This window comes from Aegilops tauschii, chromosome 6, assembly GCF_002575655.3.
Source record: "Aegilops tauschii subsp. strangulata cultivar AL8/78 chromosome 6, Aet v6.0, whole genome shotgun sequence".
NCBI classification, from domain to species: Eukaryota; Viridiplantae; Streptophyta; class Magnoliopsida; order Poales; family Poaceae; genus Aegilops; species Aegilops tauschii.
In genome coordinates, this window is record NC_053040.3 from 24223624 (window position 1) to 24235134 (window position 11511).

At 48.9% G+C, this 11511-nt stretch overlaps 1 protein-coding gene across 1 annotated transcript; it reads right to left on the reverse strand.

Moving 5' to 3' along the window:
* Positions 1–8782: 8782 nt before the first annotated feature.
* LOC109735378 (catalase isozyme 2) lies at positions 8783–11188 on the reverse strand. Its single transcript, XM_020294591.4, has 3 exons — positions 10951–11188; positions 9156–10565; positions 8783–9059 (listed from the first exon to the last, which is right to left on the reverse strand). Exons 1-3 carry the CDS (start codon positions 10963–10965, stop codon positions 9000–9002), a joined length of 1485 nt encoding a protein of 494 aa, XP_020150180.1. The 5' UTR covers positions 10966–11188; the 3' UTR covers positions 8783–8999.
* Positions 11189–11511: the final 323 nt, after the last annotated feature.

The window sequence follows — 11511 nt, forward strand, 5'->3', positions numbered from 1 at the left end:
ACAAGGACTGTACGGATTTGTCGTTGTAGACTACAACTACGAGAGCATGTTAGCTTATAAGGATGTTGCCCAGTCGGCTATGGTGGTTGCGAGTGCGCTTGCCCGCTCCGCCTGGCCTGCGGTGCATGCCGGTTGACAGGGAAGTGTCGTAGGTATCAATGTGAGTGTTCCTCTGCAATTACTTTATTCAGAGTTAGTCAACTTTGCGTGTAAGTTCTTGGTCCCTTCTAGACCTGTCTTAGATAAGGTGTGTCCAAGTCATTGCACTATGCCTCTGGGCGCCTCTTGTTATAAACACTTGCGCCTGTTAATGGATGCTTGCTAATTTATTTCATTCTGGTATGACCAGAGCTCCTGTTTTTTGTGCCCATTGTCTTTCTTAGGGATTCTAAAGCCAGAAGGATACAAAATAAATCTGATGATCATTTTATTCACACTGGTGATGATAATATTTATGCTATAGTTTCGTTGAGTGTACAGATTTCCTTCTGAACTATAAGATCCATGTCTATCTTCATGAGCGAGCTATCTTAACTCCAACCATTTATGTGGCTGTCAAAGTCAATATTTTTTATCCTGTCAATGGTCCCTCGGCACAGATGAGAGTAGTTGAGCTGTGATTCAATGGCTAATTCCGATGATGATGTTCAAAGAAAGCATTGTGTTACATCCACCTGAGTTCTGAATGCTATTTATATAATCAATTTTCTTGAACATAAAGTATTCTTATCATCAGAGAGCTTGCCGATTGTACATTCAAGCTATTATTATGATGTGTTCTCCTATAGGAGAGGTTGTTTGCGTACCAGATATAATTGATGCTTTAGAAACCAAATGGCCTTTCACTTTGAAAAGACGACAATTTCCTGTCCGAGTATGTTATTCCATGACAGTAAATATGAACCAGGGCTAGACATTGTCCTTTGTTGGAATTTATATATGAAATATCATGTTCTATCCATGGACAGTTGTATGTTGTAGTGTCGCGGGTCATACTGAAAAAATCCCTAAAATTACTTATGAAAGATAAAGATGGAAAATGTATGGAGACTCAGAACATTTTTTCCCCAAGGTTTATGCCTCAACTATCCCCTTTTAAGTTTATCGACATGGCCCTATAATAATTAGTAGTAGCCTGCGTTGTATTGTCTTTAACAGTATATCCTCAGATACATAATTTCTTTTTTTCATTTCTCTTTGGCTACTAAATTTTATTTCTATTCTTCTGCACATATATGTGATGTGGTACATTCTTTCTCTTCATGTTTTAAGAAATTACGTTAGGATACTTCATGTTTTATTGTTATTCTCTATGATCATTAGATTTCCATTGTGCATTGTTGTGACGCCCCCGATTCAATCGTACACTAATCATGCATGCAAACGTGTACGATCAAGATCAGAGACTCTCGGGAAGATATCACAACACAACTCTAAAAACATAAATAAGTCATACAAGCATCATAATACAAGCCAGGGGCCTCGAGGGCTCGAATACAAGTGCTCGATCATAGACGAGTCAGCGGAAGCAACAATATATGAGTACAGACATAAGTTAAACAAGTTGCCATAAGATGGCTAGCACAAATTGGGATACAGATCGAAAGAGGCGCATGCCTCCTGCCTGGGATCCTCCTAAACTACTCCTGGTCGTCGGCGGCGGCCTGCACGTAGTAGTAGGCACCCTCGGTGTAGTAGGGGTCGTCGACGATGGTGGCGTCTAGCTCCGGGGCTCGAACTCTGGTTGCGACAACCAGGTAAAAAGGAAAGGGGGAAAAGAGGGAGAAAGCAACCGTGAGTACTCATCCAAAGTACTCGCAAGCAAGGATCTACACTACATATGCATGGGTATCTGTGTAAAGGGGCAATATCGGTGGACTGAACTGCAGAATGACAGAATAAGAGGGGGATAGCTAGTCCTGTCGAAGACTACGCTTCTGGCAGCCTCCATCTTGCAGCATGTAGAAGAGAGTAGATGGTAAGTTCACCAAGTATCATCGCATAGCATATTCCTACCCGGCGATCCTCTCCTCGTCGCCCTGTTAGAGAGCGATCACCGGGTTGTATCTGGCACTTGGAAGGGTGTGTTTTATTAAGTATCCGGTTCTAGTTGTCATAAAGTCAAGGTACAACTCCAAGTCGTCCTGTTACCGAACATCACGGCTATTCAAATAGATAAACTTCCCTGCAGGGGTGCACCACATTACCCGACACGCTCGATCCCCTTTGGCCGGACACACTTTCCTGGGTCATGCCCGGCCTCGGAAGATCAACACGTCGCAGCCATACCTAGGCACAACAGAGAGGTCAGCACGTCGGTCTAAATCCTATGGCGCAGGGGTATGGGCCCATCGCCCATTGCACACCTGCACGTTGCGAACGCGGCCGGAAGCAGACCTAGCCTCCCTAATACAAGAGCAGGCGTTTCAGTCCAATCCGGCGCACGCCGCTCAGTCGCTGACGTCACGAAGGCTTCGGCTGATACCACGACGCCGGTTGCCCATATCTTGTCCCACGTGGCGGTTAGTGCGTATAAGGTCAACGACCCAACTCAGATCAAATACCAAGATCTCGTTAAGCGTGTTATTATAAAGTAACCGCGGACGCCGACCAGGGCCAGGCCCACCTCTCTCCTAGGTGGTCTCAACCTGCCCTGTCGCTCCGCCACAAAGGTTCACTCAGAGGGCCGTCGGGACTCGGGACAAACGTCCTTTCGGTCCCAATCCGTGAATCACTCGCGGGTACTCTATGAGTCGACCCGTCTTTAGTCACCACATGTATCATATAATATGTATATAAGTATATACCCGTGATCACCTCCCGAGTGATCACGGCCCGATAGTATAGCATGGCAGACGGACAAGAATGTAGGGCCACAGATGGAATACTAGCATCCTATACTAAGCATGTAGGATTGCAGGTAAGGGTAACAACAGTAGTAGCAAGGACAGGCTATGCATCAAGATAGGATTAACGGAAAGCAGTAACATGCTACACTACTCTAATGCAAGCAGTAGAGAGAAGAATAGGCGATATCTAGTGATCAAGGGGGGGGCTTGCCTGGAAGCTCAGCCGAGAAGGAGGAGTCGTCAACACCATAGTCGTACTGGGTAGCAGCGGCGTCGGTCTCGGTGTCTAGCGAGAGAAGAGGGGGAAGAAACAATAAATATAAAAGCAAACATATGCATGACGATGCATGACATGACAATGAACGGCGCTAGGGAGCCCAAACGCGGTAGTAGGTGATACCAACGAAGGGGGAAAACATCCGGGAAAGTATTCCCGGTGTTTCGCGTTTTCGGACAGATGAACCGGAGGCGGAAAGTTGCGAGTTTGCTATGCTAGGGATGTGTGGCGGACGAACGGGCTGTGTATTAGGATTCGTCTCGTCGATCTGAGCAACTTTCATGTACAAAGTTTTACCATCCGAGTTACGGTTTATTTTATATTAATTTTAAAAGATTTAATCATTTTTAGAATTTATTTAATTCAACATTATCCAGAATAGTGTATGCTGACGTCATCATGATGTCAGCAGTCAACAGGGCGTTGACTGGGTCAAACTGACGGGTGGGTCCCGCTCGTCATTGGCTAGACTAACTAATCATGATTAATTAGTTAACTAAGTGATTAGGTTAATTAATCCGAACTAATTAAGTTAATTAATTAATTAACTAATTAATATTTTATTATTATTATTTTTTAAATCCCTTTTTTTCTAAACGTTTTGGGGCTTGGCCCACCAGTCATTGGCACATGGGGGTGGGGCCCAGCTGTCATAGGCCCCTGTGGCCTTAGCAGGTCGGGCGAGTACGGGCAAGGCCCGAACGGGTGCAGCAGGCTAACGAGCGAAGGGCGACGTGCGCCTAGGCGGGCGCTCGCCCACAGGGAGTGCGGCGGGGTGAGGCCAGTGGCCAGGGCGGCCTGCAGGCGGCGGGCACGGCCGTGCGTGAAGGCACTGTTGACGAATGTAGCAATAATTCAAAATTTTCCTACGTATCACCAAGATCAATCTAGGAGATGCTAGCAACGAGAGAGAGGGAGTGCATCTTCATACCCTTGAAGATCGCTAAGCGGAAGCGTTACAAGAACGCGGTTGATGGAGTCGTACTCGCGGCGATTCAAATCACGGAAAATCCGATCTAGCGCCGAACGGACGGCACCTCCGCGTTCAACACACGTACAGCCCGGGGACGTCTCCTCCTTCTTGATCCAGCAAGGGGAGAGGAGAAGTTGAGGGAGAACTCCAGCAGCACGACGGCGTGGTGGCGATGGAGCTCATGGTTCTCCCGCAGAGTTTCGCTAAGCACTACGGAGGAGGAGGAGGAGTTGGAGGAGGAGAGGGCTGCGCCAGGCAAGGGCGGTGCGGCTGCCCTCTCTCTCCCTCACTATATATAGGGGGAAGGGGGTGGAGGAGGCGCCCTAGGGGAGGGGCGGCGGCCAAGGGGAAACCCTAGATGGGTTCTGGGCGCCCCCACCCCTAGGAGACTTGCCCCCCAAGCCAGGAGGGGCGGCTGCCCTAGGGGAGGCGCCCCCATCTCTCCTGGTTACGTGAGAGGGGTTGGGAGGGGCGCACAACCCCTTAGTGGGCTGGTTTGCCCCTTCCCCTTGGCCCATAAGGCCCCCCAACGCTTGCCGGGGCCTCCGAAACCCCTTTCAGACATGCTGGCCATAGCCTGGTACCCCCGGAACACTTCCGGACTCCAATACCCTTCGTCCAATATATCGATCTTCACCTCCGGACCATTCCGGAGTTCCTCGTCATGTCCGGGATCTCATCCGGGACTCCGAACAACCTTCGGTAACCACATACTATTTCCCATAACAACTCTAGCGTCACAGAATCTTAAGTGTGTAGACCCTACGGGTTCGGGAACCATGCAGACATGACCGAGACACCTCTCCGGCCAATAACCAATAGCGGGATCTGGATACCCATATTGGCTCCCACATGTTCCACGATGATCTCATCGGATGAACCACGATGTCGGGGATTCAATCAATCCCGTATACAATTCCCTTTGTCTATCGGTATGTTACTTGCCCGAGATTCGATCGTCGGTATCCCCATACCTTGTCCAATCTTGTTACCGGTAAGTCTCTTTACTCGTTCCGTAACACATGATCCCATGGCTAACTCATTAGTCACATTGAGCTCATTATGATGATGCATTACCGAGTGGGCCCAGAGATACCTCTCCGCCATACGGAGTGACAAATTCCAGTCTCGATTCGTGCCAACCCAACAGACACTTTTGGAGATACCTGTAGTGCACCTTTATAGCCACCCAGTTACGTTGTGACGTTTGGTACACCCAAAGCATTCCTACGGTATCCGGGAGTTGCACAATCTCATGGTCTAAGGAAACGATACTTGACATTAGAAAAGCTCTTAGCAAACGAACTACACGATCTTGTGCTATGCTTAGGATTGGGTCTTGTCCATCACATCATTCTCCTAATGATGTGATCCCGTTATCAATGACATCCAATGTCCATGGTCAGGAAACCATAACCATCTATTGATCAACGAGCTAGTCAACTAGAGGCTTACTAGGGACATGTTGTGGTCTATGTATTCACACATGTATTACGGTTTCCAGTTAATACAATTATAGCATGAACAATAGACAATTATCATGAACAAGGAAATACAATAATAACCATTTTATTATTGTCTCTAGGGCATATTTCCAACAGGCCCGGCGGGGCAGCGGCAGGGGGGCGCACGAGGCGCGGTGCAAGTGGGCGCGAGGCGCGACGCAGCCGAGCGCGGGCGCGCGGGGCGGACGACGGGCGCGAACGACAGTCGAGCGGCGGCGGCGCGACGCGGTAGGGCGACGGCGGCGCGAGGCAGCAGCAGCTGCCGTGCAGCAGCGGCAGGAGGAGGAGGCCGGGGGTAGAGCGCGGCGCCCGACAGGGAACGGGCGCGGCCGAGCGCGTCCGCGCGGGGAGGAGGCCGCGGCGCAGGTTGGCGCGGACGCGCGTGCGCGATGGGCGGGAGCGCGCAGCGGTTGCAGCGCAGCAGCAGCAGGTGAGGCGCGCGGCCATGGTGAGGTGAGTGAGCGGAAACAAGGGAAGGAGGAGGAGGGCGGACGCCGTGGCCTCACCGGGGTTTGTAGGGACGGGGCAGCGGGGGGCGAGGAGGGCGACGGGGACGATGGCGTCGGAGAGGAAGCAGGCCGGCGAGCTGGCCACGGCTGCGGGCGACCGGGGGGGGGGGGGGGAGGGGGCGATGGGATCGGGCTCCTCCCGATCTAGATCCAGTCAAGGGAGTGGGGGAGTGGGTTAGGGTTTCACGGGGGTTATGGGGATAAGGGAGTGGTGTGTGGGGTGGGCCGGCTGGCTGGGCCTTTACCCAGTTGGGCAGGCCAGCTGGGCCACAGATGGCCCAGTAGGGGGGGGGGCTCTGCCTTTTGTTTTCTTTTTGTTTTGTATTTTCTTTTATTTATTTTCCTTTCCGTTTTAATTCACTTTAAAATATTTAGGCATCCTGTAAAAGTGTGTTTCCTTCACCTTTAATACCTAGGCATTATTTGGCACACTCCGAACATTTTAGTTTTGATGTTTGAAAATTTTTATCGTTTGCCATATTTTGGATTTGATTTTTGAACCGGTTTTGAACTGACACGAGATTAGCAACAGTAACGGAGGTGACGTGGCATCATTAGCAGAGTTTCACTGTAGCTTAATTATCCGGACGTTACAATTGTTATCCTCTGTCATTAGATAGTGTCTTGTAGCCTGTTTTTCTGATGTTTATTTGAATATGTTTTCTTTTATCCACAAATGAAGCCCATCCATTTGTCCATTCTTCGTCAGGGTCATAAAGTCTTTGTGCCAGGATTCTTCCCTTTATAAATATGAAAGCGGCTTGTACGATCTATTCACAGACTTGCTCTGCTGCTTTGTAGCCCAACTGATTACGTACTCTTTATCGTCCTCATGGCATCTGTCAACTCCATTGTGAATCGTCTGTTTATCTTAAGGCTGTACTCGCTATGCTAGAATGATAGATGATATAGTAAATACATCTTTTCTTTTTACAAGGTTCAGATCATAAGGAATGTCATGTCCTGTGAACCAAGTTCAGTATGTTGTCTATTAAATATATTCCTATTTCTTGTTCAGAATGTGATGCTCCAGTTCAGATAATCAGTAGTGCATATTTTGGCTGATATTTCTACTACAGAGCACTTGGTGGAGATGGAAAAGTGTCGGACGGGTTGGGTTTCTTGTTTGAAGAGACTTGCATTGTTGACTATTATAGCCTTTTTTTGTGTAACTTAAGAAGTGTTAACATATTTTTAAACTATTACTGTAATTTTAAAATTTGTTCACATGTTTCAAAAATGTTCGTTCAATTTTAGAAGTGTCCGCATATCTATATCTCGCTCCTATCATATTCTTCACTGCATGTTATCCTGTATGATTGCATATGCTAAATCTGGGTTAATATTGACTTAGCATTACCTGTTTGATGAAAATGTTGGGACCGGCACCCTCGCGCCCAGGCGCGAACCCGATCTAGTACTTGCGATTGCAGCCGCGCGACCGAAGGCCTGATGTGGCTGGACGCCACCTATGTGTGTGACAAAGCTTAGATGGTGAGTTTCTGTCTGAGGCACTGGAGGCGAAGACAGTATCCATTGCATTGCGATCGCTCGCTAGCTACTAAATATAGGCTAGCCCAGAATAAACTGAGGTTCTCAGAACGCTCGACCGAGGATAGATTTTGCAAAATTTCCAGCTGGTTTTGTGAACCGATTCTAAAAAAAATCTGGTTTTATGAACCTTTTACTGTTTTTTTCTTTTGTCCCCATCGGTTTTCTAGTTTTCTTTTCCATTTTTTCTTTATTTTTCCATCAAATTTTGTGAGTTTTTCTGTTTTTTCCTTTGTACTTCCAAATGAAATTCAAAATTTTGGAAAGTTTTGAAAATTTAGAAGTTTTTTCTAATTCATGAATATTTTTACACCTAGTGTATATTATCAAATTCGTGAATAATATTCCAATTTGTTAATTTTGGTGAATTCCGGAAACATTATTTGAATTCATGATATTTTTTAAAAATATTAAAGATTTATAAAATCTTGAACATAATTTGGATATGTATTTGTTTATTTATTACATAATTTAAAATTCATGAATATTTTTCAAATTCACAAATATTATCTGAATCCGTGATTTTTTTCCACAAATAATTTTCAAATTCACGGTCAATTTTTAATATGTGCAGTTTTTTATTTTCACAAAAGTTTTGTAGTTCACGAATATAATTTGAATTCTCGAACTTTTTTGAATTTCCTGAACTTTTTTCCAAATCCATGAACATTATTTGAAATTGTTAATTTTTTTAATTTCATGAATATTTTTCAAGTCCACCAACTAATTTGGATTTCACAAACTGTTATAAATTCACGAACACTTTTTGTATTTGTGGACTTTTTTTAGTTTCACAAACTTTTTTGAATTGATGAGCGCTTTTCATATTTATGAACAGTTTTTGAATTCTTGAATGTGTTTTGAATTGATGAACAATACTACCCACACCGTCACATGGTGTGTGTCGGCCCCACGATAAACCAACATAGAGACTATTTTTCTCACATCGGGGAATTGTTCTTTTTGGGCAGGGAGCTGGTGCACTTTGGAATCTCCGCTCAAAAGTTGTCACAGCAGGTTGTGCAAAACAAACTTTGATGTGGCTAGCAAACGGAAAACAGGGTCAGCTTGTTCCATCCAGAACAGCAAATATCATCAGAGGCAAAGAAGAATACACGTTTGGATTCATAAGCTCCAAAGCACCCACTTTAATTTCATTTGCTGGATTAAAAAAAAGGATAGTAACTTATTAGTAGCAGCACAGTATGTAATCGACCACATGATCCACATTATAGCTGGCATGGTCTCTTATTGCTGGTCCATGATACGTACGTATAGCACAAAGTTTACACGCAGAACGGTCCATCCATCATCCATGGCAGATCGATCCATCCATCACATGCTTGGCTTCACGTTAAGGCGGTTGGCCACCTTCATGCCGCACGACTTGTCACACTGCATCGGGGCAAAAATCAATCGAGTTAATTATTGATCACCAACTGAAGAACATTCAGCGTACGTCCATGGATTCATGCATCGATAATTAGTTACCTTGGAGAGGAAGTCGATCCAGATGACGCGGAGCTCGTGGCTGACCTTGGGGTGGGCGAGCGCGTCGGCGAAGCGGCGCACGAACCTGTCCTGGCGGTCGGGCGCCCAGCTGCGGTACCTCTCCCCGGGCTGCACGAAGTCGTTCTCCTTCTTGATCCTCGTCTTCTCCCTTTTTCCGACGACGGGCCGCGTGGGCACGGGGAAGCTGGCCGGCTCGGCGTGCCGGAGCGGCGCGTGGCGTGACGGGTAGTAGTCCACCTCCTCGTCGCGGTGCATGAAGTTCATGGCGCCGTCGTAGTGGTTGTTCTTGAAGCCGCACTTGGGCGCGTTGACGGGGAGCATCAGGTAGTTGGGCCCCAGGCGGTAGCGCTGCGTGTCGGCGTAGGCGAACACCCTGCACTGCAGCATCTTGTCGTCGGAGTAGTAGATCCCGGGCACGACGAGCCCCGGGCCGAAGGCCAGCTGCTCGTTCTCGTTGAAGAAGTTGTCGACGTTGCGGTCGAGCACGAGGCGCCCCACGGGCTGGAGGGGGACGAGGTCCTCGGGCCAGGTCTTGGTGTCGTCGAGCGGGTCGAAGTCGAAGCGGTCCTCGTCGTCGGGGTCGATGACCTGCACGAAGAGCTTCCACTCGGGGAAGTTGCCGGCGTCGATGGAGTCGTAGAGGTCCTGGGTGGCGTGGCTGTGATTCTTGCCGCCGACGAGGGTGGCCTCGTCGTCCATGAGGCAGCTGACGCCGCAGGTGGGCCTCCAGTGGAACTTGACGTAGTGGGACTTGCCGGCGCGGGAGACGAAGGTGTAGGTGTTGACGCCGAAGCCGTCCATGTGGCGGTAGTCGGTGGGGATGCCGACGTCGTCGAAGAGGAAGAAGAAGGTGTGGAGGCTCTCCGGGTGGTGGGAGAGGAAGTCGAAGACGCGCCAGTACTCCTGCACGTGCGACTTGGGGTTGGGCTTGAAGGCGTGGATGACGTCGGGGAACTTGATGCCGTCGCGGATGAAGAAGACGGGGAAGTTGTTGCCGAGCAGGTCCCAGTTGCCCTCGCGCGTGTAGAACTTGACGGCGAACCCGCGCGGGTCGCGGATGGTCTCGGGCGAGCCGCGCTCGTGGATGACGGTGGAGAAGCGGACGATGACGGGGGTGCGCGCCCCGGGCGCGCGGAGGAAGTCGGCGCAGGTGAGGCCGGTGACGTCGTGGGTGCACTCGAAGAAGCCCTTGGCGGAGGCGCCCCTGGCGTGGACGACGCGCTCCGGGATGCGCTCGCGCGCGAAGTGGGCGATCTTCTCCAGCAGGTGGTAGTCCTCCAGCAGGATGGGGCCGCGCGGGCCGACGGTGAGCGCCTCGTTGTCGTTCCACACCGGCTGGCCGGCGTTGGTGGTCGTCGTCTTGGTGTCGAAGCTGCTCGACGGCCGGAACTGCACGCCATGCACACGCACACACGCAGAGCGCGATGTTAATTAATCACCAGAGCAAGACCGTGGTCAGAGAGAAGAGAACTACTACTATAAGCCGTAGTATCTCTGTGATGAACTAAGAACACCATGAACCAAGAATGACGATGAGTCAATTAACTAGTACTACTGGTGTCCCCCGTAGGGAGTACCTAGAACTCATCTAGATGAGACATAATTTGGTCTCATTCATTTTAAAAACAAGAACAAATACAACCCACGTCAGCACACACGCATCTTATAGCATCACATTCGATGGCTATAAAAGGTAAATGAGACTAAACTATATCTCATCTAGATGAGTTCTAGCAAAACTGAAAATAGAATTAGTCTGATCATGTCTACTTACCTTGCAGGGATCCATGCTTTCTTGAGTGAGGTAGCTCGGCTAAGCTGGGGGGAGTGTGGCGAGCTCACTCACTCTCACTGCACTGCTTCTGCTCTGCTTGAGCTCGAGCCGGTCTTAAATAACGGCGAGGGGTGAGGTGGCGTGATCGCCCGGCTACTGTGACCAGCCTCTGACAGGTGGGGCTGCAAGAAGACAAGCAGAGGATAAGGTGTTGTGGGCCAGCCACGTGTGGAAAAGTCTGTTGCCGGGACAGATGAAGATGGTGCACCGCATCGTCATCCGGTTCCGTGCAAATACAAAACTGGCTGCTATGCCTATGCGTGCATGTGCATGAATATCTCTTCTGCCTGATCTGCTGCACTCACCCACCGGGACTCAATGCTCGGAGTGTAGTGTAATTTAGTGAAAATTGCGAGGGAATGGAGGGAATGCCGTCTGTGTGTAAAGATCGGTGATTCAGCATTGCAATGGATAATGATAAGCTTGCGTAGCTAAGGTGTAGTTGGACCAACTCCACCGCGCCACCCCAAACGGACGTCCGTTTTGCCCGGATTCTGTGCG